Source organism: Megalops cyprinoides, chromosome 16 (assembly GCF_013368585.1).
Source record: "Megalops cyprinoides isolate fMegCyp1 chromosome 16, fMegCyp1.pri, whole genome shotgun sequence".
Classification (NCBI taxonomy): Eukaryota; Metazoa; Chordata; class Actinopteri; order Elopiformes; family Megalopidae; genus Megalops; species Megalops cyprinoides.
This window is the reverse complement of record NC_050598.1, coordinates 25,238,913-25,266,806: the sequence shown is the minus strand read 5'-3', so window position 1 is coordinate 25,266,806 and position 27,894 is coordinate 25,238,913. Positions and strand designations below refer to the sequence as shown.

Sequence of the window (27,894 nt, the reverse complement as noted above, 5' to 3'; positions counted from 1 at the left end):
ACTCTAACATTGTAATGGTATTGTAAGTCATTTTGTTACAAACTGTGCGTGATGAATGTTAGATCATCACATCAGTGGAGCCAGAATAGCAGTATCAAGCCATGGCGCTCAGACCAGCAAATCACAAAAGATGAGTCTGAAGTGACATGAATTAAGCCTCCCACAAAAAAACACAAACCGCGCATTTTCGCTGGCATGAGAAGCTTACTCAGCAACGGCGTGGCTGAGGCCTGACATGTAGTGTAGTCGCAGTCAAAGCCTCAACACGCCAGGGGCGTTTTACACTTTCCTCGCCTCCGGCGCAGCACGCTCAGCTCAGACTTTCTCGTGGTGGAAACATGTCAGCTTGCATAGAGGTGACGTGGGATACGAGGGACTAGAAAAGCCCCAGGGACCATCTCCTCATAAGGGTGTATGCACCGACGCCCATGCCTCTGCCGGGGGGGGGCAGTGCTGCATGGCCCAACCAATGGCCTGCAGATGCTCCTCTCTTGAGCTTGGGGTGCGCCTTCGGCCCACTCCAACTGGACTCAAGCTGTTTATTCTAGTCCCGTCCTCACACTTCCCTTGGCTACTGATACCTGGGGAGTAGGTGATGGCAAGACTCGCTTTGTATCTGTGAGGGCGCGCACAGAGGTCTTTACATTTTCCTCTTAACATGCGTGTATGACTCTCCTGGTCCTGTGCCTCACACAGACTGTTATCTCCCCTTCTGTCTCTTTTTCTCTCTCTGTATGTGCGCGTGTGTGTGTGTGTGTGTGTTTGCTGTGAGATGAAGCTCTCTCAACAGCACTGAACATACAAACACCCAGCCAATCCCTTTAGGGCCCCGTCGCTTCAGTTTGTGAAGCCTCTCTCCTTCTGCTGCTGTCTCTGTCTCCGCTCTCCACACACAAATAAAAGTCCAAATAAGATCTGCCTGGTTAGGCCAAACTTGGGAGGCAGACAAACACCAGCTGTCTGCTGGTGCAAAGTCATCAGAACAGACAGATGTAAAATACAAAGCAGGCACAGCACCAGGCTGGAGGAGCACCGAACGGCTGAAAAAATAAATTAAAGAAATAAAAACAATTAAAAACATAAAAAAAACATATTACACATACAGTCAATTATTGATGTAAAAATCCAGATCTCAGTCCAGCCTTAAACATACATTTCGGTGGCTGTCAGAACAGTGTATGGGGAGAGTAACAAATCTGAACTTGAGTTATTCATTTTGGGGAAATGCAAACCACAACAAGCACAATGTTCCCCCTGTGCCTGTTCTGTGGTAGTTAGGCCCAAGACTACATCCCATATACAGCCGGCAGAAACACATCTGTCTCTTTCAGTGCCTCGTCTGTCTGGAGGTAATACAACACTCCTGACAGATCTGTCTTCCCCCATCTTCCCCCGACAACCAGGGCAAAGTTTTTTTTTTGTTCTTTTTTAACTCGTGAAACATACACGGTGAAACAAACACACAGTTTAATCTGATGTGCAGCTTTCTGTGATATATTTTAAATGAGTAAGGATTAATGAACTTATTCAGAAATTTTACTGATAAAGCCCCTTATGACATGGCATGTCATTTATGGTCCTGTAAAGGCATGATAAAAATCACAAAAAACACTAAATAATAAGCCAGCTGATCTGAATCCTGTATGATTTGGTGTTAATGACAGTAAGCCTAAACCTCCCAGTGGTCATTAAGGTGGTACTTCTGCCCAGGCCCACTCATCGGGAACAGTGTGACCTGATTACGATGGCAAAATGAAGCGGAGGACTCAACGAACTGTCTGTGTAGCTCTGGGGACCGCCAAAGATGCAACAGCATGCCCTCTGTGTATGAAAACCTGGCACTACAGAAACTGCACTGACACCATCACACTGCTCAAGTGTCTACCTGAATGTACAGTCAGGTACATGATCGCCTATAACGTTTCCGTCTTGGTCAGTTGGCTCACTGCTACAGCCTGCCTTTAGGCTTTTGAAAAGAAAGAACAACATCTGTAACAGGTTTATGTCATTCACACATTGCTGTTATGGCAAGGGTTCGAGTCCACTTGAGGTTCAGATTAAAGGCCAAGTCCAGGATCAATGTTATCCTATCTGATACCGAACCAGACCAGTGGCCTTAACTGCACCATGTATTAATTGCACTGTCCTGTCCTTACTTTCTGGAGATACTTTTCATAATCTCTGTAGGTTGGCTTCTTTTGACCGATGACAATCAATTACTGAGCAAGGCCCACTCCTTTCTCAGCCTGGCATTAGAATCACAATGCGAGTGGGCTGCAAAAGCGAGCCCGCTCCCTTTGCAGATTGAAATGGAAGTGATCTTTGACTCCTATAAACTTTCATGAGTCAGGGCAAATGTGCCCGGCAGATGAAGAGAATTCGCGCACTTACACAGAATGAATAACAAAAGCGGAATATCCTCTTTTCCCCCCTCAGAGCTAAGATAGAATATTTCTTAGAAGCTCTACCGCAGCCGGTGTAAAGGCGGCTTAAACTCGACGGCTTATAGATGGAGTGAAATGGGAGGGAAAAAAAAACGCACAAAGAATGATCTGTCACTCAATCCCTCAACAGTGCGGCATTAGACACCTCTGCAGCACCTGGCTGCTCGTCGTGCGAGGCGCGATGAACTCGTGCGAGCAGAGAGGCGCCGACGGCACCTTGTGCGACGTTAAGGAGGGGAAGAGAAGGGAGCAGCGTGCTGGTGACGCGGCAAAGTCAGTGGACGGAGACAAGATGTCCTCATCCTTCAGGTGGCCGGGTGTGACGTCCTTGCGTGACAAAAGCAGGCGTTCATCACCCAACGCGACAGGACGTGCTGGGTGTGACGAGTCGTGAGCGCTACACTACAGCGGCTGCTTGTGACTGGGTATCGTTAATCGGGCATGCCGCTTACACGCACTGAACAGGGGGAGGGTCTTCCCTCAGATGTTGAATCATAAAAACGTCTGGGCCCAGCGTGCTAATTCCATTAACCGGGGAAGGAACACGCTGTACCAACATGATGCAAACCAGACCTATTGCGCAGGCTCTTGATATATAATTTCATATGTCTTATCATGATAGCATTTTTTTAAATATTAAATTACAAAAATTTCATTGGAGATTTCATTTGATTATTTGTTATCGTCTCACATTGTCCTGGATACTGGAGTGTGATGTGCTCAAAAAAGGCAAATATTTACATTTACATTTACATTTATTTATTTAGCAGACGCTTTTATCCAAAGCGACTTACAAAAGTGCATACAGCAAGTATAGCGACAGTACGGGGACAGGATGTGTACAGTTCCACAATGAGACAGTTCTCAGCTGAGAGCAGCGTCTGTTTGAGGACACAGTACTATTAGATTTGTACAATTTAAGCCTATAGGGCAACTAATACGATACACTTTCAAACGGCGGACTTCGACAACTTCAAACGGCGCAATGAGCGCCGGAAACATGGAAACAATACAAACATGGAAACTGTGGAATTAATATTTATTTGGCAAAGGCAGTTTTTTTTCTTCCAAAAAAGTATTCTTGACATACAGTATAGTGCAGAGACAAGTTTGGCTTTTACCTACATTTACAGTGAATCGGTGTTTAAGGAAGACTGTTCACAAAGAAAACACATTATGGCACACTAAATGCAGGAAAAAACAAATCAGCTTGACAACACAGAGCTTTTGCCGCATTAAAAAAAAATCCTGCACCTTTACCAGGTAAGTGTGTTAGCTCCCCACTTTGAAAACAAAAGTGGCTCAATATTTATTGCTTCTTCTTCCTTATCTGGAAAATATTATCAGCACTCCATCCCAGAATTTAGAGAAACACTTGAGTGTTTCACTCTCCAAGGTAAAAATCTTGCTAATGGGTTGCAGACACTCATTTAGTAGAGATTTCTTTCACTGATTTTAGTGAAATAAAATATATCTAGGGATGGGACAAATGCCTTGATTCAGTCAACATTTTCCCTTAGCTTTGACTCGAAATCAAATGCTGGTTTTGCTTTTATTGGTTCAGCAAGCTAAGCAGTCACTGAAATGACTAAAAAGAAACTGCCAGTTATTTTTTAGGCAAACCTAACAACTGTTGATTTAATCTTGGCATAACGTTCTGTTGACCAGCTTTGTAAATGAGGTAGCAGGTTTGGACAGCAAACCAACTGAAGTCACAGCAGCGCGGGGCGGGGTGTGACCGTGGGGAGGGCTGCCGTCAGTTGTCTCTGTTCCCATTCTTCCGTGGTCACTCAGAGTTTACCCTATCAGTCTCTAGCCCAGCCCAGTCTACGCAGGAGACTGGCATTTTTCTGCCATCGGTCAACTTGGAACCCTCAATTCATTTTCCTTTCCCTACAGCACAGAACAAATGCTCTCTCTTTTCACACTGGGCGACTAATGCAAGTCACAGGCGCACCTCATAAACCTTTTCTGTTTTGTTTTTTTGACTGAGCCCTTCTTTATTTAGTCCTGGTCGGTTGCCGTGGCTGCGTCTCATTATGTAAATGATCTCTCCTCCTGAGTCTGTTCCACACGCCCGTGATGCTCGCTGCTTCAGACTGTGTGAAATCAGCTGCAGGGACCGAGGAGAGATACTTGCTAAATTTAGAACTGCTCTGCACAATGGCTTTTTTTTCCCCTTCCTAAATCCAAGGTCCTCTCTCTGTAAAGACTTTATACACTTCTTACAACTGGTCAGAATGCAGAATCCTGCATTCACTGATGATTCTGGGGCTTTCTGTCAATTTGGAGATACAAGTCACATCTAAGATCTAAGTAATCTGCCCAATTCTGTCCAGTTTAACAGGTGGATGAACCTGGGTTTCAAGGGAAAGCTGCCTTAGAATGCACAATAGACATACATGTAAAACATGAGTACATTAAAATGTGCTTTACCCAGGGCTTAACCAGAGCAAAAATGACCTATATTACCGATGAATCAGGTTAATATCGCCTTACCTAATATCATGTTTGCCACTCTTGTTTTCAAGGTTAAATTGACTCTTTTAAAATTACGTGTACATTGTCACCTTCAGAGAAGCAAAATAAAACTGACTTGTCCTTTATGAGCGTAGCTGTAAAATAGATTATTAATCCAATAACGTTACACTCAGCTGTGGAAACATTGTGAACAGCCAATCAAAATTATTAGATCAGTGTTACAAAGAGACAGCTAATTTAACAGTGGTTAACAAGTTTGTCATGAATGTACCAAAAATGTCTGCCAGTCTTTAATTTGAATAAAGTCAACAATAAGACACCTGGGAATAAAGATGAAAATCAGCTAATGTTCACTTGTGATTTTTCAGGCTTGTCAAGACATGTTAGGGAGTATCAGATGTCTATGGCACCACCAGCCAGGGTTATGCTGTTGCTAACGTTACTAGTTTGCGTAGGCCACAACTGTCTGCAACACTGGCTGTGTTTCCGTCAGCGGTCCTGGAGTCAAGTCTCGGGGGTTGACATGGAGAAACAATGCAACAAGCTCAACAAGTGTAGAGCCAATGACATTACCCTTTCAGACTGCTGTGGCCACTACACCGCCAAAACTCTTAATTGACAGTATCCTAGTTTTACCGCCCATTTTCTAGAATGTAATCTAGAATGTAATCTGTAATCTATGTAATTGCCTTTACGTAGAAGACAATAGGAGGTCCAGGTTTGAATGCTGGCGTGTCTGCTCTGGTTTGGCCTTGATAGCAGCAAGGTAACGATCCTTATCTTTTTGTCCAGCAGTATGAGGACCATTACCTCACTGCTATCACTGCAGACACTCTTAAGGATGGGGTGGCAGGGTTGTGAGGGAAGGTCAATCGCAGTGATGACACCCTAGTCACTACTGCTCCAATAAAAAGACCTACTGGGCAGCAATTGCCTTACTGGGCAACACCATTTTTCCTGCCTAATGTCTGACTGCTGCAGGCTACAGAGGGCTGATGTCCACAGCTGAACTCCTAAAGCACCCACTGTCGATCGAAAGCCCACTTACAACCGAACCACAGTGAAACGACCATTTTGTGTGAATGATCTGAGGATTGATGCGGTAAGTACTGTCGCTCTGAACGCAGCCAACGCTATGTGGGATATACACAGGTGGTCTTCAGGTTTAATTAACTGCAGGAATAAAAGCACTTTCTCTCAGCCGTGCTGGAGAACGTAGCTGTAAGCCAGGACACTCAGCCGCTGCTGTTGAGCCATTTGCATCGAATTTTCATTCAGTATTAAACCAGCCAAGGCAACATCTTGATGGAGAGAATGCACGTCAATGTTTAATTAGCCCTGTCTTAAAAACTCGTTTGAAGCCACGCCAGGCATTAAGGGTATGGATTTACGTTGTCTTTTCCTTCACCGGAGAAGACGTCTGGCCTACGAGCCCACTGGAACTGATGCTCGTCCGATTTTTATGTGAGTTAAATTAGCTTTTGGAAAGGCAGCCCGGAGGAAGATCCCAGTTTTTCTGTGAGGACAGAGGAGGCGGCTGCTAGTCACAATAACACAAAATGACAATCACGCCTCTCCTCTCCACTCTGCATTGGCTCCTTGTAATGGCTCCAGTAAAATTCAAAGCTTCTGGTCTAACAAGAATGGTACCCCCATACCTACAGTCCAGAGTATCTATTTACAAACCCTACACCCATGTCAGACCACTCCGCTGGTCACCTACTCATCCCCACCAAGAAGGATCCATAACCTTGTCCCTTCTCTGCCCTGACCCTAAAAATGGTGTAATGGGCCCTCCACAACAGGCAGGACAGTGGGGTCACAAGCCTTTTCAGACTACATCTTGGCTCCCTGGCTCCCTAGAAATTTCCTTTTTTGTGCCTCAAGACAGCAGTTATTCCCTTGCATTTCCCACAGTGGCACTACATTTCAAGGATGGCACTAATGATTCAATTTCTATATGGCTACCTGCATAACCCTATTGAACACACTTAAGACCGTCTGTCAAATGAATATAAGTAGATGTAAATCAGCAACAAGGCTCTGGGTTCATAGGGTCTGGTCAATAACCTCACCAGAGGAATGACAAGGGGTGGTTCTATGCTCCTAGAGTGACACTCCTCACAGAGACAAAATCAGAAAGTTCCTACATCCAAGCTCATCCTCGTTTGTTAAACTTTTTTGGCAGTGCTGTATCATCCCCCGTCTTTTCCTTCTTTAATCCCCTTTACAGTTTTATAAACTTTAATTAGTTAAGGCTGACTGAAGGTCCTCTGCATAATTTAAAATAGACCATCCACTGGGGCCTGAGCAAGCATCCCCATGACTTCTAACCCCGATTTACCTCAAACACACACACACACACACACACACACACACACACACGGGCGCGCGCGCGCACACACCTACTCATTCACACATGCATAAAGCACACACAAGTTTGTACATGCACATAAACACTTCAGCTTGGAGCCAGTGGGCGTCTAATTCCATCTCGTTCTGATTCATTATTACACACTATAAAGAAGGAGACCATGAGAAATGGACAGGGTTCTGAAAGAAACATAGACCATGGAAATATTTCACACAGACAACCTCAGACATTAAAGCTTCAGAGTTACAGTAGAGGCTGTTCATCTTCAGCACACATCATTTAAAGCCCTTGCCACTCCACAGAATCCTGAATTTGGCTCGGCATATGCTTTCGCACTATGGCCCAAATAAGGCGATAGGCATAGGGTCAATTCCCTGCCAACTCACTTATCATAGTGCATCAAGACAGCCATCAGGCAGTTGGGGGAAAACAATCCCGGTTCCTGAGCTCCAAGTGGCCGTCTTTGCCAGATTCAGCCACCGCAAGCCCCTCCCCCTCTCCCAGTCCTCTCTGATTGGGTGAAGCGGATGATGGGGGGAGGAGATGTAATTTTCCTGATGGAGTGGAAAACTCTCACCTTACTGGTCAGGGGTTAAGACCCTGAAACTCAGCACAATCTCTATTTACACCGCCAGGGGTGTTCTGGGATGTATGTGCGTGTGCTGTGTGTGTGCGTGTGTGTGTGTGTGCGCGTCTCTTCAAAGCTGTCAGTGCCCGAGTAGTCTGGCCACCTATTTATAAACACGCTGCCTCTCCGTGCCTTCAGTGTCCTAAATTAAATGCCATCATATAGCATAATATTCCATCCTGAGGGAAGTGCAATTATCCAAAGTACAGATTCCAGCACTGCCGGCTGAAAGCTGCACAGGCTATGCAGTGAGGCCTGGCTGCAACCTAAAGAAGCAAATGGCCATATTACCACAAACCATCATTCCCTCCAGGTGCATATACAGGCAAATCTGCCAACCACCCTCAAAAATGAGAAATCTTAATATGACTGATCAAATGTTAATATGACTATTTCCTAAAGGAGATAATATGGAGCTGGACCTTCTCATAATACCGTTACTACCGCTACCACTAAAACTAGTCATGGGCTGCACAATTGCATGGATCCCAAGCTCTTTATTGTGCTGGGTCAGGGTGACTCACCTCGACCACCGTGTGGGTATGCATTGCTGCCACTCTGTGCCAGAACACTCATCATACATCAGCTGAGGAGGAGAGAGATGGATTCGCTCAACCAATTAAACTAAGGATGACAAAACAGCAAGACTGGGAATATTGCCATGACTCAGGGGAACCCACTGACTCTTAGCACTAAGTGTCACGGGGGCTTTAATGATCACAGCGACTCAGCATCTCCCTTTACCATCTCATCAGCATCTACTGCACAGGGTTCTCATCACTGCGCTAGAGAAAAGGTTTCCTACTTGGTCCAACATTAGATTCCTATTTGGTCCAGAGGGATGTCTTCCCCCTTACTGGCCCACAAACACCACTTCCACCAGTGACCTGCTTTTCTCCAAAATCTCGAACCCATGCCCTATCTAAGCTCCAGCTCCACTAAACTTCAGCCATCAGACATGAGAAGGGCATAGGACAGTCAGGCTGCTAGTGTAGCGGAGCTGAAGTGATTAGCTCGTGTGAGTCCTGCGTAAAGCCTTAGGTAGCGGGTAGCAGGTAGCCGAGTGGTTGCAGCGGCTACGTCACGCCCCCTGAGACCTGGTTAAGTAGCGTTGTCGCCGACAGGCTAACGGCAATTTGCCTTTAGCTCAACTGGCAACGACGCTGGCTTTAAGGGGTTGGCAGCGAGCAGTAAGAACCTCGGTTCGAAACTCGCTCGCTCGCCGACCCACGTAACATCACATTAAAACACACAACGCAAGAGACCACCCGTTACATTGGTGCCGTGACCCGGATCACTGGCTAAAGCACAGCTTGGCCGCCAGTGGTCGCTGAGGAGTCAGAGGAGGTCAAAGGGGGGTGAGTGTAGCGGAGCTGAAGTGATTAGCTCGTGTGAGTCCTGCGTAAAGCCTTAGGTAGCGGGTAGCAGGTAGCCGAGTGGTTGCAGCGGCTACGTCACGCCCCCTGAGACCTGGTTAAGTAGCGTTGTCGCCGACAGGCTAACGGCAATTTGCCTTTAGCTCAACTGGCAACGACGCTGGCTTTAAGGGGTTGGCAGCGAGCAGTAAGAACCTCGGTTCGAAACTCGCTCGCTCGCCGACCCACGTAACATCACATTAAAACACAACGCAAGATACCACCCGTTACACTAGCCTGGTGGATCTTGAAAAGAGTGGTAATGGTGGTTAGTGCATTTTATATAATGCATAGTCTGCTCATCATTGTCTTAAAGTCTTTGGGGAAAATATATTCCCCATCATTGCCTGATCCTGGTCAACATATTCCCTCTTCAGTTGGGACCGCAGGCATAAATGGTTTCGGAAAAGCCGCAAAAAAGCAGTTTGGGGTCAAGAAGAACTACACGGTTTAAAAAGAGGCAACCCGTCTTGAGAGGGACATCACACTTGTAAGCCCCTTAAACCTCAAATATGAGTCCTTTCAAAAGGTCCGTGACAAGAGAACAAAGGGAATGTGTCTCACCGGGCCTCTGCACTAAAAGGACATGGCGCTAAAGAGCTGGGATGTGGGGTCATTCAGACATCCATTGGATCATACCAACTACAGCAGAGGAAGGGGGATCATACCAACTACTACAGAGTGGAGAGGAGATGGAGCAGATCTCTGTCTACCTACAACATGTGAACAAATTATGATGTAAAGGTGCATATCATTACTGAAGGCCAATATGAAGGACAATATTCAGAGTGCAGTTCTTCACGAGTCAAGCGAGCTGGAAAAGATTACGTGTAGATAATGCAGAATACATTTACAAAGCTAAAACAATTTCATCCCAACGGTAATCCACAATCCTCAATGAAAAAATAATCCTTTACCTACAAAGGGAGAGGCCCTGTGCCACCTGCCCATTTGCTTAATGAAACAATTCAGGCAAATAAGTAACCATATTATAGAGAGAAACACGTTAAAAACCACAAAACCATAAAAATCACAATTAAATCTAACATTAACCCAGTCTTATTCTGGGAAACTATTGCGCAGCACGCCTATTAAAATACATGGCCATAAATTGGACGCATGGACAAGTGTATCTTACCCATCTAACATGCTATGCAATACAAACAAATTACCTCAAATGAAGAATCTGCAGGTGCTGGTGTCTCTGACAGCATAGGCTGTGATGTCATGGAGGTACTACAGGACTATTTGAAGCAGTCACTATCTTGCTGCCACTCCTACAGCCCTATACATCACCATTTCAGAGGACAAGAGCCAGCCCCCAGGGCCATGAGTGAGGGCAAGGGACCATCCAGAAAGTAAATAAATAGATTGCAACACCAGACAGCACAGCGGACACACACCCATTAGATCCATGAATAGATTCCCTGGTGGGTAGAGTATTTTTCCATTCCAGTTCTATTCATGGTTTCTGTAATGAGGATAATGTTTGCCAGCCCTTTTAAATAGAAATAAGTACTGTATATGTGTGTGTGAGCGTTGGTGGGGCCAGCTGCCACTGTACAGGGGCATTCAGGAGGAATGGTGTCAAAGGATGATGGGTACTTCTGGGGGTCAAACCGCATGGAAGTCACAGAGTGCGAGCTGGGAATAATCTCTGCTGACCTCCTGTGATTAGCACTGTGGTGGTGCCCATCCCAGTGAAGGCCAAGCCTTATCTACGGAGGAGCTGACAGCATGGCTTACATCACCTCGCCTCATAATACACGCACAGCTTTCAGGATTACCACGGGGCCACTCCACATAACACATAGGTATTTAAGGAATTAAGGGGCATTGCGCGGGTCTTTTAGCCAGATGAAATCGGACTGCCTTGGTTGGAACACCTGTCCATGACATTGGGGGCGGGGTTGGCTAAAAAAATCTGGTAAAAGGCATCTGAGAGTAGTCTCCAGCAAACCAATCACTTGGCAGAATGTTTCCTCAAATGGGAATTTACTTGGTGAATGCTTTTATAAAAAATAAAAATTACAATACATCTGCCTCCCCTGGTTTGACAGATTACAGCCAGCAGACAAGGACAAGAAACTGTTTCAAGTTGAAGACAACCAGTGGAGAGCGGAGATTGAAGTGGGGAAAAAAAAAACAGCAAGCTTTATCTTGTGAGAATGCTGGATATATTTGTTAATATTTTTCTTATACTGCAGGGTTCCCTCCTGTTTGCCTGAACCGTATTCATGCATGGAACACAAGAACACAACAAATACAACCTCTGCCTGCACTTCAGGCAAATAAAACAGTCCTCCACAAGCCACAATCCCAAGCACAAGCCTGCAGTGCTTGACATTTACTTACAGATTGAAATTGAAAAATAATATTGGTCAATATGGAGTGGATACAGCATTAATTTTTAGCTCCAGTGCAGAACCTATCCTGAGACGGGGCTTTCACTATGAACAAACAGTGAGAATTCCCATTTCAGCTGCGTTTCAGCCCTAATCCCTCAGGTGACAGGCTTAGAAACCCCCAGACGTAACAGCGGTGTGGTTCCTCTGAGACGGTCCAGGGCAGGGTATGCCCAGCCCGTAGGAACACGCTAATCCCGCTGCCTCGGTACCACTGCAGTCTTCTGAGGGGAGCCGAAGAGACAGGCTCGGAACATTCTTGAACATTCCAAACGCACAGCCCGGAGACACAAGCTGGCAGTTTCTCTGATACACAGCAAGCCTCCTCTAGGCTGCCTGGGCATATCTGCATCAGCACAAGCCTCACGCTCCCATTTTCACAAAGTAAGACCCCCCCCCCCCCGACAAGTGCCCTTAGAATTTAGAATGAGAGAGTCCAGAGGCATGATGCCGATTCCTTCCTCAAAATCGCCAATGCATTTCGCTTAAACCTTCAGCAAAAAAAAGTGACTGTCAGATTATATTCACAATACCAGAAGAAAAGAAACCTAAAATTTGAGATATTTTCACATTTTCATTTAGTCACTTGGCAGATATTCCTTTCATCCACAGTAACACAGAAAGCAAAGATACTAAAGTGCCATCTGAAAACATCACAGAAACCACAGAATATGCAGAATGAGGCAGACCACGTGCAAACATGTGTCATTCCAGCACACAGTGCTGTAATATTCAGTGCTATCCTAAATACAAACAACAACATCAAAAAAATTTCCAAGACAAGTGTAACAACACATAGAATAGGTGTTTGAGTTTAATGGGTTCTGTGTGCCAGTTTAGAACTGTCTTTTCTGAACATTCTGAGATTAAATAAACTGCGTCAGGTGACTATAAATGGTTTCCAAAAGCTTGTGTATCCACCCATCTTTAATTGTACAATGGCAATCAACACTATATCAATTTAAAGAGAGCTTTTAGGGTTACCACAACCAGACCAAAAGCTATTTACTGCGGTTTGCATGTTGTTGCATCAATAAAATGAGAACAGGTGTCACGGCATTGTATCTCTGCAGGGAAAAAAGGCTTACTTCTTTGTGATTAATGAAGCAACCCTAAACTACACTCTAGATGGCTATTGATTCTGTGCTGTGTCTGGCCTGAGGCTGAATTAATCTGCCAGCAAATATGTAAGATTTCTGCCTTCTGTTCCCACTATTCCAGCGTGTGCATCAATCCAAACAGTGATTCTCTTCAGCTGAGGAGCACTGGAGTCTGTATTAAACAGCCACCCAGATTGAGGGCTATCAAATTTGCCCTTCATAAAATCAATGTCACTTGTGTGTTATGAGCAGGAAGAATCACCCCCCCTTTATTCTGTGTTCATTTTCCCTCATAAGAGGTAGGGCCCTGTTGTGGAATACAGGTAAAGAGAGTGATGTCACCGTGACTATCTAGAAATAAGAGATATGAAGAAAACGCAACATGAATTGTAAATGTACACCTGTTTGGTAAAAATAACAAACTCCCCCCTTCTGTTACATCACTGAAAATGTACACAAAATATATATTAAAATCTCGTAAAACATTCATGAGTTGTATTGAACAGAAAGAACTCCCAACTGTGTGGGAAACAGACATCGTATTGCACGGACTTTGAGAGGCTTTGAATGCAAGCAAGCCAAAAAACAGTGTGACGCACCACGGTGTCTGGATAGTTCAGCATCACTCAGGAGCATGAAAGCAAATAGTGATGATGTCCCAACTTTGCCATGGGAATGCATTTACCCCAAAGCCACTGATGTTATGTTATGCACTATTATCTAGCACGGCAGGATGCTGTTCCTATAAGGCAAGACAGTCTGCTGTGGCCTTTTTTACAGAATGACTGAAAAGAAAGAGCTGTGATTGTGTTCTGCTCCTTATAGTCCCAAGCTCCTGGAGAAAAATGGCAACCACACAGCTCCTTCAATTTAAGGCGTACAATATATCTGGGATCGGAAACATTGATGTTCTCTAATCCAATTACCTCAAGAACATGCAAAGGCTACCCTCATCCAGCTGTGCCGCAGTCTCCTCCGTTTGTTTCATCTAAACCCTTAATTACTTTATCGGATCAATAATGAGGCATAATTAGTCCAAATGAGCATGTGTTTAAGCTACTCAATGCTGGGAAAAAAAAAATTCAGGACACAAACAGCCAGTCCGTGTGCAGTTTGCAGTTTCATTACGTGTGGTGATTTTACCAGATGCTTCCTGTTTGACAGAGACTAAACTCAGTGCAGGGAGAAGACAGAGCAACACAACATCACATATTACTCCCAGTGAAAAATCAGTTCCTCACATCTCCTAGTTCTCGCTGACTGACTACACTGCAGCACACAGCCTATTTCCTACATGTCCTGGTTATTTCATTTATTTCAAAGCTCATGATAGCTAGTCTGGACTTTAACACAGACATACAGTACCTCATGTTGGAACTCTCCAGTCTGTATTCTTACTGTATTATGTTCATAAACAGACATTTAATAGAGAAGAGCATAGTGAGAAATATACTTCCTGTCAGGAACAAATTACAAAGATATCCTTGCTTTCAGTTTATGGTAAACGCTCAGACGACTGACACAGCACAATATAATCCTGAGATAACTACACAGCCCTGCTGCCTGGACTGATACATATATTAATTTGAAGCTCCATGCATATTTCATGCTGTGTGATTAACAGCCAGTGAAGAATACCTCCAGTCACAATGAGTTTGTCTCAATGCATAGAGAGGTCTAGCGTGGTTTTAATGAAAATCTCGAACTTGATGTGAAACAGACCTTTGATCTCAGTTCTTCCCTCTTTTTCCTTCCTGTGTCACTCTCAACACAGATGAGTCCACAGGACAAATGTCTCACGTGTGGTGTGAGCAGCCATGCGTTAATCTACAGGACAAACCAGTGTCCAGTGTGGTAAAAATCTGTTCTTCAGCATCAGCCTATTTAAATACCATCAGATTTTAAGGTAAACAGCTAAACACCAATTAGCTGTTATCAGCAAGTGATAATTGTATTATTACCAATATTTTTCTATCTAATACACATGAAATATGCTAACCAATTAAGAGTTTGAAACTGCTTTCATTTTTGAAATGTTCACATCAATAAATATTGTTAATATTAGAGTACAGACTATCCAGTAACCAGTAAACATCCAACCACATTGTTCTCATATTGAACATGGCAGAAATGCGTATGCATATTTGAATCTGCCAATCTCTATGTGAAATGGCTTCTGTTCATGCCTCAAACACTTGCCTCTGGCATGTCTTCATATGCATTTGAACATCTCCCTTCTTCAAGCTACGGCTCAGAAAGTGCAATGTGCACTGCTTAGAATACATTGCACTTTCAAAGCAATGGGCTTTAAACAAAGGGACTATAGGAATATCACATGCATTCAGGCCCACAGACCTCCAGACTATACAGAAGGATTCACACATATAATTTAGTAAGATATTAAGTATTTGTCAATGTTGACAACAATGATCACACTAACCTGCCAGGCAATAGCATAATAGAATCAATGGGAAAACAAATATGATGTATAGACTTAATTTACTATGATGGTGATATTGTGCATCTGTTTGAGTACTTCAGGTAGAAATTGCCAGTGCAAGACATAACTGGCAAAATAACTTGACCAAAAAGCAAAGCAGCTCATATGCATGTTAAGCAGAAATGCTAAAATTGTGCAGGCATTTCATTATCCCACAGAACAGGGTGCAAGTTTGTAGAAGTGATAAAGCGTGTCATTCCTAAAGCACTGCACAAAATCAAAAAAGAGAAACATAACCAGTTTTATAAATTAGATTTTCACCTGTACAATTTTAGTGTAATATTCTAGAACGCCCAGAGGAGTACATGCTTTAAATTCCTACCAATTAGGTGTTATCAACAAGTAACAGCTTCATTATTACCAATATTTTTATATCTACTACACATGAAATATGCTAACCAATTAAGAGTTTGAAACTGCTTTCATTTTTAAATATTCATTTCATCAGATATTGTTACTATTAAAGTTTTAACACTAATCTGAGGTGTGTTAGTTGCTTTCCATCACCTCACAGACATGTGCATTTCAAAAATGGAAATTGTTCTACCTGCTCGCCCCCTGATTATTCAAGTAAGCGAACGACGTATAAAAGATACACAAGTATACAACAAAGTAATACTTAAATAGTAACTCATAATGTCGTTATTTCATATTTGAGAACAGTTTAATCACCCAATTAATATTTGGTGGACCTAGCAGTGGAGACCTTCTTATTCATAGACCTACAGCACCGGTAAGAAATCCGGAGTTTAAAATAAGTCAATACTGTAAGTATTTGCGATAGTATTTGAGTTTTTAACATAGTAGTTTTTTTTTTTTTTTTTGAGAGAGAGAGAGAGAGAGAGAGAGAGAGAGAGAGAGAGAGAGAGATCGTCAATACAGCAGGAAGTCTATACATTTCCTCTTTTTGTTTTGTTTTTTTGTTTTTTTTTTGCAGTTGCATCGGTATCAAAAAAACTGTCATAAACAAATAAGTGAAAGCCCTAACGCCAATGCAATTTGCCGTGCTCGAACCTCTGACGCGCTCGTGTGCATCGATTACTCTCGGCAAGGTTTCATCTTCCCTGTCTCTTTTGTCTCCATGGCAATGGATACCCAGTTTACATCCCGCCGCTCAGCGATTACGGAGACGTGTGGACGCTTTTTGCGCAATAGCAAATTTGCGCAGTACCTACCAAAATAATTGGCAAACCATGTGTGTCCACGTCATCCCCATCCTAGAACACTTCTGTGTGACCAGAATATGTTGAACAGTGCTCACTGTTCAGACTTACCTCCAACTACTCGGTGCACCAAAAAAAGAATAAAAAAAAAACACGAGAAAGGGAAATTTCAGCAAGATGCAAGTGACATTAATGCTTCACGGCCATTACGTTAAAGCGACAGCCCGCTAATTTCATCTAAATTTCACACGACAGTGCAACTGTAGCTTTTAGTAAACACGTTGCTTGATGATCCCTTTGTTTTACTCACCACTGCATTCAGCCATACATTTTATCTCAATGAATTTGGGCCATATTTTTCAATGGAAACCAGTGGCGGCGGTGCAGTACACCAAACATAAGCCTATACCAGTGTGATAACGAGATTTCACACAAGGATGTATGTGGTGCACGCTGGGAGTGGATAACAAAGAGAAGCGAGTCTCCAAGACAGTCGGGTCTTTTTCATAAACAGTCACCTAACGTTCATAACCAAACAATACCGTGTTTAAATGACAACATCTCTATTTTTGCAACCAGTCGTTGCCTGTTACCGTATTTTTTACCCGGTAAGCCAAAAGGAGAAAATCAGATGAGTGGGAGATGAATGAGCGCGCGGTCGCTTTAAGCGCAGAAATCTTTCTGTTGAGGGTTAGCTTCTTACCCTTGGCAGCATCCTTTTCCTCTTTAGGCTTCGCCACTTTTGCGCTCATAGATCCCAGTTTGGATGTGTAATTCCCGAATAAGACTATAATCTAAATCCTCGAATAGTTTGCAAACTGTTTCTTCAATGAAATCCTTGGGCAATCCCCCACAGTGGTACCAGGTTTTGAGATAAGGGCTCTGCGAGAAACAATTGAGAAAATAGAGAGATGAGCCACGAATATGCAATCACATTTAAACAAGTGATACAATAGGAGACTGATTGCAATAGCAACAGACTCGTGCATCAACGTATGTATACATGTATAGCACCCACACACGCACGACAAACCATCAACAGAGCACGCGAAGGCTTGGTCCTTAAACATGTCTCGTGAAATGTTCGAAACGCCATTGTAGACATGAATAAGACTGTTCCTTTGTACATTTCACATTACCCTTGCAGCACGGAATCACTCTCCTTACCTTATCCCTTCCACGTTTTCTCCTACATCAATGCACATTGATAGAAAAGCACACATCCACCATCAATTCCGATCTGTGCCATATAAAATCACGACCGCTTTCTGGTGAATTAAAAGAAAAACGAAGGAAAGGGGCAAATAAAAAGAAAAGGGGCTTCCAGCGAGAGTCAGTCGACGTCAGTCGAGACAAACGGAGTAAAAATTAATTTCAAATAACCCAAGAGGAACCACCTTCCAGAACTGCACAGGACTAGTCGCATATGCCACGCACTCTAGCCCGCTCTGTCAGACTTCGATATGAAAGGACTATTTCTTACCACGCAAGATATTCGCAGACACCTCTCATGCATTGAAAAAAATGTACACAGATCAACAGGATCCACTGAGCCCGGGGCTCCCAGTTCGGCCCGCGCACGTTCACAGAAACGATGCTGCATGTAGCGACGGATGTTGAGTATCTGTAATGTATCTGAAGAACGTGCAATAAATTATTTACAGGTCCACCTCAGTCCGCCTTGATACAATACGGTAAATGTGGGTTGTGGTCAAAGTGTCACGCAAGACCCTTGCCAGAGCTTTAGGACAAACACGATTTGCTTTGTTATTACACGAACCGGCTCGCATTGTTTCTAACATGTTGGAATTTTTATTCTCCGCACTGGTTGCGTGGAGGGCGCGCTTCTCAGATCTTAATCGAGTAAACGTTTAGCTTTATCTTGTGGTGTTTTGTTAAACGTATATTCTCTGTGTTTAAGGATGCTTTAAATCACTTTAGTTCGTTTATTTTTTTCTATATACGTTCAAGTATTCCTCTTAAAATATAACCCCATTTTAAACGCCAACAGTTCTTATGCTGTCAGAAGTTTACTCTGTGATCCATGTTACGTAGGACAGACTGACATTCGTGCCCTTAAATTGTTTATCTTGATGGTCTCGGAGCAAAGGAACCATGTGAATATTGACAGCTTCTTTTTTTCAAAATATTATTTAAAAAAAATATTTTCAGCCTGTTTTACCATGTTGCCACCCAGAGTTATACACTGCATCGATGGAATATGACGCATAAAAGTTAACAGTTAATTGAATGCCAACTGTGCGGAGCATTTTAATTTGGAATAAATAAAGCAAATGAGCTGAAGACCCTGGAAGACACTGACAGCCTAAAAACCCAAACACCGAAACACGAAAATGTTTCATACAGAGAGACGTTACAAAAGCATTTTGAATAAATTTTAAGACAGTATTGGCTTCGGAGAGTTTGGCGTGAAAGAAGCCCTATTTCTTTTTCCTTTTTTCCCGAGAAAACCGTTAACTTCTCTCTACGGAGGATGGAGTGACTCACCTGGATGAAATCATGCGCAGTCTCGTGCCGACAGGGACAGATGTTCCCTGAATGCCATGTCACCCCCAATTAAAACATTTTGTCTGAAACGCCCGACATCTTTTGAGGGCATGACTAAAAAAAATCCCCGTGTTTTAGGGAATCTGGTTTTGATCGCAGTCCAATTTTAATCAATTGGAAGTATTAGGATACTCGCCATATTTGCAGCGCATCAGACGCCGCTTACTTTCAGGAACTTTGCTAGATTTATTGGGCGGTTTTATGTAGTGTCTTTTTGCAGGTTTTTGTTTATAAAGTGCAAACAACTTTACAACCCAGAATTTACTCTTAAAATTTTACAGCATGAGGTGTAGAGAAACAGAACAAAAGCAGGTCGCGTTGATCTCATTTGCTGACGATAGGTTTGACGGTTAGTTTGTGTTCCTTGAGACCAGCAAGAGTAACACTTTCCTCTTCCTTTTCAAAGCAACGATGTCCAACATTAATGAATACAATGAATAAAATGTCAGGGAAAATGGATGCCTCTTTACTTCGTTAAATGAGCAGATTTGATCGCTGGCAGATTTAAACGGAGAAACAATACTATACATGTATTGTTTCTCCGTTTAAATCTGCCAGCGATTAAAGTAAATAACCGACCATTGCAGAAAAAACAGGATTCACATATAGAGTATATTGTGGATTATTTTCCTTTCTATAAGAGTGCTATGCATGGATTTTTTAAAAAGAAAACTATAAATTTTACTGTTTCCTTATGGCTAAGGGTTATGTAGAGAGACGAAGAGGTCCATGCCATAACATTGCCCTACATGTAACATTAACAAAAACATCTTCTCTTGTGATCCCTCAACAGGGAGTCCAAATTAAGCATAATTACCACCTCTATGGCCAGATCTGAAGAGTGCATTGTCTGAGTGTACCGTTTTAATGCAGTGTTCTTTCGTTTTTTATCGGTCAGCATAACATCGGGACTATCGTATTTATTGGTACCATTGAGCCGAGGTGACCTGCTCTTGTGCTTTGACCGCATATTTTGGTCACATCCCGGTTATTCGCTAGATCAAAATGGACATTTTCACCTGTCTTCGGAGAGAACGCAAAATTCCGCCAAAGTTGCGGAATTAAAGTTGCAATTTCCTTTACAACTCTGCAACTCTGCTGCGCAACTGAACCTGACATTTTTAAACGCTGTGGCCCCGATACAGCAAGAATTTTTAAGACAGTCGTTAAGGCATATCTTAAGACGGCATCTAAAACATCTAGTCTGGCATTTTAAAATCCCTTGTTCTAAACGGCAGTATGGACTGGTCCAAAATGTATTGATGGGTCCGTGTCTCCACTCTGGAAGGAACTGGAAATTCTCTCTCGTACTAGCTATAGATAGCATGTTATGCTAAAACAGATGAGAACAAAGTAGCCTACAACGCTACCCCCAAGAGCAATATAAAGAAATTCGCATCGAAAACGCGTCATTAGATAGTATCCATCGAGCGGTCAAATGAATAAGAGAGATATCTTCTGCCTTAATAATTGCAAGAATACGCACCTTGCTGCCACAAGTGTCCGCTTACCTTTTATGGAGGTGATATAAGCCTCTGGCGGTAGACAATGTTAAATTTTTTTAAATGACAGCGAACAGTCTGTGTTCTGTCCACACTCCAAATACAACGCTGATGTAGTTCTTGTAGACAGCCGATTACCCGTAATTACTGTAACACCACCTTGAAACCCTCAGGCGAAAAACGGCGTATTGCTAAAATAACCAAACATGGAACATGGGTTTTTAGTGACCATCGTTTTTAGACGACAATACATATGTAAAATAACAACGCAAGGCATACTCCAACATTACCCTCTCATCACCTAATTCTTAGCAGGTCTGTGCCTCCCAGGGCTTGAAAAAGGTTGCGTTTGCGGGTCACCAGATCTATACGGCTGCTATTTTTAGGGGAAACTGGACTCCTTTCAAAGTTTCTTCGCGTGCTCCAGACTTTTCCCAAGTCACTCTCTGAGCGCGCCAGGCACACTGTTGTGTGTAGGCCAAAGATATAAGTATATCTACAAACATATACAATTAAAGCCTGCTAGAAAATCAGTTTCTGCCCCATGTCAAGCCCGGTATATGGACGTTTGTGAGGATGCTTTGGCGATGCGCACGATGCGCATTCCTTTCAATGCATTAAACAGCCGTCCGTTGTCATTATTTAATGTTATGCGTGAATAAGATCATGGATATAATATCATGTAATCGTATTTTTAATGTAATTCTAATATCGTGTACGAGCTTCACAAGTGTAGACTTTCCTTTGTTTGATTAAAATGAACATGCAAATATAGTAATAAAACTAAACTTCCTTACCCAGTGACAGTGAAATATATTTCCTCGTTTGTTTTATATAACCCTGTCCCTGTCTCTAAACCACTAAGCCCGCAAGTATTTTACAGCGCTAACCCGAATAAAGCGTTTCTGCCATAAGCAGATGAGAGCCTATTAGGGAATGCATGTCCAAGTGGGGGTTTAACAAGCGAACGGAGTGAATGGTGCATTTATTAACTAAATGCTCGCGGTTGCATGCGTTTACCCGCTCCAGCAGCGATATGACCCGAGGTTATGTGGAGTTCAAGTTAAATTAAACGAACCAGGACACAACGGATGTTGTAGTCAGCCAAACAAGTGTTCTGCACCCCGGGTGTGTCTTGCCCACAGTGACATTGCGATATTCGCACAATTTTGGTGACATCAGCAACGATTTGACCACTGTGATCTTCCGGAGGCCTGACACCTCAAGGGTGCAATAGCAGTGCCTCATCTCTGAACCAAATCTGCAACTGCTGGGTAAGGAGCACTCTTTCTCATTATTACACCGCCCTATTCCTACGGCCCCTTGCAAATGCATATAAATCTATGACCATCCTTACCAGCCAAGCACTTCTCTGCAGAGTCTGGTGTATTTCATACTGAGCCCATATGGCAGCTCTCAGTCATTTATGTCTCAGTGAATGCCATTGCAATGCACATCACGCTTTGCTCCACATAGGACCACACCCTACTGGGAAACACGGCAATATGGATATGCATTGGCTAACATGGTCCCTGTTTGTTCCCGTGGGTCTGTCACGATTAAGCAGGTCCTGGATCCCCTAGCTGTGCTGCCACTAAAAGTCACCCACATAATAGTCACATAGCAAAATGACCTGTGGCCAGGAGAATGACACAATATTATATGTGCCCCTGTTGAGTCACTTTTTATGGTCCCCCTCACTGGATCTCATCAGCCTGGTCCACACTCACATTCTGAAACATAAAATATATGGTCATCTTTCTTTCTGAAATGAGGGCAAGGAGAGGTAAGTTTCCACACGAGTCTGTTCAAATGAAATGTGTTTGTGTGTACCAGTGCTGGGGGAAGTGGGGAGGTAGCCATTCTTATCAATCAGATGTAACCACACTGAGCCTAAATGGCATTTTTCCTCATTGGTATTCATGAGAATTGAGGGGCTTTATGAGTAATTATTCTGCCACGTGTGCTTGCTTAGGTAGGCAATGCAGACATGCAGAATCTAGATCAATAAAGACTAACTGCATTCAGCAGCCAGGGGGTCAGGGGGGTCGCGGAGCGCGCTTGATAAATGAGGTGCAGGGGTCACAAAGTGGATGAATTCATAAACGCTGACTTGTGAACAACAACCCCCCCCCCCCCACCCCCATCCCCCAGTTTCCCTGACTTCCAAGGGCAAGAGTGCTGTTTGAAGAGTCAGCCACTTTGCCATATCCAGTCCCTGCTCGTGAGCCAAAACTCCAGACCCATCATCACTGCATATGCTGCACCTCCACGATTCAACACATAGTAATAAAAAAAAATTGAGTATTTGCAAATGTACAGTTCATTTCGTCGACTGTGCTACCCTGCGCTGGTGGAAAAGCTTTTTTTGGGGCAGCTGCCTACCGCATGACCCATGGGTGCTGGTGCTGAAACTTCCCCAGCCTTCGGGAGCGTGGAGATACACAGGTACCCTGTCGGTCTTTCATGACAGGCTCCCCCATGCAGGCGAAGCGCAGCTGCTCTCTCTCTCTTACCTACCCGAAGTGAGACCTCAGGCTCCCCTCACTGGAGTTTAGCAACTCCACCGCGCCGCATGAGTGACGTGTTAAAGTGTGGCACCGGGGGAAAGGGGGGGGGGGGGGGTTGTCATGCTGCAAACGTCTGCTTGTATGTTGCTTAGGAGAGCGCTCGTCGGCGGGGCAAGCTCACGAGTTACACATCTGAAATTTCACAGGGCTGTCTCCGGGAAGCCGTTGCATTTCTGTCTCTGTCTCGGAATATCATATGTGACAAAGGACTTCACTCCTCAGGATACAGAGCTTAAGTGGCTGTATCAGGTGAAAACCAAAGACCAGGGGCTTTATACTCAAGCTCGGTCACATCTACACTCTCTGCTGGAGTTAAAACACCAGGGGGGAGGTTTAATCTAATCCTTGTGTACATTTTAATGGCACGGCTTTAGCAGTGATGTGCTTGTTGTGTACAACAAGGTCTGTAGTGGTATGAAGCTTGGTGTTGTGGTACTACAGGCTGAGCGTCCTTCCTGAGAGGCTGTGCCATGTGGTTGTGTCACTGGCTTGGGTGCCAGAGCCACAGAGAAATCACAGAAAATTTCCACCCTTGAAGCAAAGAGACAGGCCCCTTTCCAAAGGCAAATCCCAACTGGTGCACGGATCCTGCTAATATGAGAGCCAATTTCTTGTGTCCACAGCTTTTGATATTTGCACATGCACTTTTGACCTATGCTCTGTGTTTGTCATCAAGGAACATGCCCAAGCAGGATGCAGCATCATCCCTGCCCACGATGGGACTGACTGCTCCAGATTAAAGCATATTTATAGCTGGGGTCAATTTGTTGGTCAGTATTCGCACAAATACTTATGATCTGACAATTCTGCAGAGCGCACGGAGTTATGATGAACAATGATTAACAGCACATCAGTGTATAACAGGTACATGGCTACAGATAGTCCAAGGTCAGCAGACTTCCAATGTCATCCTTAGTGGCCAATCAAAACCTGACAGGGGAAGGGAGGCTCAAGGTTCTTGTCTCGGGCAGCTCATAGGTGATCTTGTACTAATGAAATGGCCGAGGCTCCCCTTAGACCCAGAGACTCTTAAATCTATCTGCTTTTCAATCATTGACTGCAGTAAATTTTCGTCCGCTCCTCGGTCAAAAATAAACATACACATGTACACATACATGCATGCATTCACACCAACATCCTGTACATCTGTAACCTCTACTTCAGTCTTTTTACAGCTTTTAATCTGAAGAGAAAAACAGGTACCATTTTGTCTTTTCAGGAACACACACTCTTCCCCTTCAGTGAACAAACCTAATTAGGGACGTGAATAAATGACCTACGAAAGATGAGGAAAAATTGCATCTCTGCTGGCTGTCCAAAATGACCAAAGTGGTGCTGGCTGTTGAGATCACTCCTACAATCCTCTTTCTGGGGTGATGAGAAAAATGCTTGTGGAAAAAAAAAGGAAAATTGGGAGTGATTCGTGCCAGTTTTGCTCAGTCCTTTTAGGCAGCGCCTTTGTTTGCAGATGCTGGCTGTTGCAGTGGTCTGGGAGGGACTGATAAAGGAATAATCACGAACCATCATTATCATTACAGCCGATAAGAAAACAATGGGTACTCTCAGCATGGGCTGGGCCTTTTTGTCCCACAAAACACATCCAACAGTGCATTGCTAGCGTGTTCTTACAGCCACCGCAAACTAATAACAGACCTAATGATTCATTTGATTAACGTGGATCAGCCCACAGGACCACCCACCTCAATGCACATCAGTCAATGACTGTAGCGGTCAATAGCCATCTACATCTTAGTGTAGAAAGAGCGCTGCTTTTATCTTTAATCACAAATTTGAATTGAATAATCAAGGCTGTCCTGTACCCCTCTGTATTTATGTCCACTGGCCATTTTCTCCTGTTTGTCTCTCAGTAAAGACATTAAGAGAATGAGATAGCCAAGAGATGAAGTCACAGAAGGGTCAGCCAGTTGTCTCTCCCAGAGAGGTGGTGCTCAAAACGCCAAACTCTGCCCAAATGACCCCTCTGACCCCTCTGACCCCTGAAGCTCATTATTGAATTTTAAGTCCTTGTATTTTAAGTCCTGCGCTTCAAGTCTGGCCACAGACTTAGATTTACAGGCATTTTGCTAAACTAAGGTCAAACTACTTCGCAGTTTTATATTCACCTTGGGAGAGTTGAGGTCCATGCTATGTCCCTCATGCTGAGTTATACTATATGCTTTATGGCAAATGGAATTCATAATTCTTGGTGTTCCAGTGGACAGCTTGTCATAGATTGAATATTCCTTTTACCTTTGGTAAATTAGGATTTGAGGATTTGATGATACTTGTCTGGGCTGGGTGTTTTTGTAACCACACCTCTGAAAACTTCACTGGAAGGTCAGGGGTTATACTAAGGTAACAGCAATCCTCTGAGTGACAAGCATTGCAGGCTGACGAAAGCACTGGCTCAACACATGGCTCAGGGACCTCAATGATACATCAAATCTGTGGTGAGGGCGTAATGAGGATAAATTGCTGGAAGGGACTGGTCTGGATGTGTCTGCTTTAGCTCTGTTCAAAAAGCAGGTGGGGTGACACACGCACGCACACTCACAAACACACACACACACACAGATTCACTCAAGCAGGCCAATGGGAGTTAGTAAAACTGAGACAGGAGGGCAGAAACACAGGATCTATTTCTAGCCGATAAGTTCACATGAGCTCAGCGCAGGGTATGAGATACCCCCAAGCCCAAAGCTGAGCCCCCTCTCCCTCCATCCTTCCCCTCCTCTGTCCGCTGTTCCTCTCCTCCTCTGACTGCTTTTAGCCTACTCATGGTTGACATTCAGTAGGCAAACATTCTGAGGGTCTGCTGGCCGCTCTATCCAGGAGCCATACCAGAGCCAGGATTGGCTAACGGCGAGTGCACTCCTGCCCTCTGATTGGCTGGCACTCCAGGTGCGTGTGGGGGCTGTGGTGGTTGAGTATTATGGAAAAAGGCGAGAAGGCATAGTGTACAACATGACATGGTGTAGAGTACCAGGAAAAAGTTTGGACACACCTACTCATAAAAGAGTTTTCCTTTATTTTTTACTATTTTGCACTTTTCCACAGAATGATATTATGCAGTGACCAAAAAATGTTAAACAAATCAAAACAAATCTTATATTTTAGATTCTTCAAAGTAGCTAAAAAATATTTTTTTTTAAATAAATTTATTTTGGAAAGAAATTCATACATAGGCATCAATGTCACTATTTATATTTGCTTGAGAAACAAATTTCAAGCATCTAAGCTTAAGTCTTCAGATCAAAATGTCTTTGAATGCATGTTTCCTATTATCTTAATCAGGTGTGTCCAGACTTTTGACTGGTACTGTAAGTAAAGGAAGCCTTAACACATGCATATGCATTAATGCACAGCTCATGTGAGTCACAGTAAAAGGCCTGGTCACGTTAAGTAAGCACGGACTTTTACGAGACTGGAATCATTTTAAATTTTGTGGGGACGTTTTCTGAGCCACTGGAACTGAACCTGAAGTATCACACTACCCACATGCTAAGGTAGAGGACAAAGTCTTTCAGGCGCCTGTCAGGAGCGCTGGGACCCAGGTCACTGAATCCATACTGCCTCACTGACCCAACCCCACTTATCCCTGTCGCCTCTCAAGGGCCATTCCTGTTGTGACAGGCCCAGGCGAGGCCCCCAGTTCTCCCATCGATCGAGACCCCTCCGGGGACTATCCCCTAACGCTGAGGTAAGACTCCAGCAGGAGAGGGGTAGATCCAGTGCCGCTGCATTCCTCTTCCTGTGGTCGGGGCCATGCCGGGGGGGGGATGGGGGGCATCTCCGGTTCTGCCTTTTCTGCATCCATCCACAGAATCCGGGAGCAGGGCACCCTCCCGGGGGACTGTCCGGAGGAAAAGGACCGGGAAACACGACCACCTCCACAAGCTGGAGACCAAGAGGACCGCCATTCAACCCACAAAGGATCGCTGGCACTATGTGCAAAATCCATATTCAATATCAGGACGGTTGAGCGTGTTCCAGTAAAGCGAGACCAAGTCTGAGTGAATGTGACCACGACTGCAGTGGAATCAAAGGTACTGCTTTTCATCCACAGAGTAAATATCACTCAGAAATGTTTAAATGTCAAAAGCTCAGCTCCGTTGTGGAGGGCAGTGCACAGCGGGAGGGGGGGTGGTGAAACATTACTCTTTCAAATGCTCAGAATGATTGTGCTAATTAATGGAGGTATCCTTTACAAATACCACCTTAATGTCAGTAGGCATAGCCAACGGGCTATTGAACGGGAGGCAGGGGCTTTGAGCCTGAAGTCTCTGTGTCTATAGCCAAGACCAATCAAAGGCTGGCAGCCACATGGGGTTAGAGGTCACAGGCAGCGATGATGGAAGGCCTACTGACTCTGCTAACAATAATTACAAAAAAATTAAAATTAAATACATATGGGCAATGTCATTCTGATGGAAGGAGCTGGTCGCACTAGAATGGTAACTGTAAAAATGACAGGTAATAGTAATTATTACGAGGATCTCTTTCAGATCTCTTTTTCTATCCCGCATTTCAACAATAAAATGCATCTACTGATGAAAAACGGAAACTGCTGACTGCTGAAAACACTGATGCTGTGACAGACACAGCCTTTGAAAGGAATTGATTGACAGATGTGTAAATGTGCTCAGAAAAATGTTCTGCTTGCAAATGCTGCATTACTGATATGGTTGATAGTTACCAGATATCATATAGGCATGCACACCTCATATAGGTAGTTAATTGTAAA

At 43.9% G+C, this 27,894-nt stretch overlaps 1 protein-coding gene across 5 annotated transcripts in view; it reads right to left on the bottom strand.

Moving 5' to 3' along the window:
- The window catches only part of fgf13a (fibroblast growth factor 13a), a 108,663-nt gene extending 87,829 nt beyond the window's left edge, over positions 1-20,834 (bottom strand). For 2 of the 5 annotated variants that reach the window (XM_036549089.1, XM_036549094.1), the window contains exons 1-2: positions 17,678-18,290; positions 17,214-17,392 (exon numbers count right to left, since the gene is read on the bottom strand). In XM_036549089.1, coding sequence (XP_036404982.1) covers positions 17,214-17,262 — 49 coding nt within the window. In that variant the 5' untranslated portion in view covers positions 17,263-17,392; positions 17,678-18,290. Of the gene's footprint in view, positions 1-17,213; positions 17,393-17,677; positions 18,291-19,018; positions 19,082-20,589 lie in introns of those variants that run through there. The other 3 variants (XM_036549092.1, XM_036549091.1, XM_036549090.1) reach the window with 3 other exon arrangements.
- Positions 20,835-27,894: the final 7,060 nt, after the last annotated feature.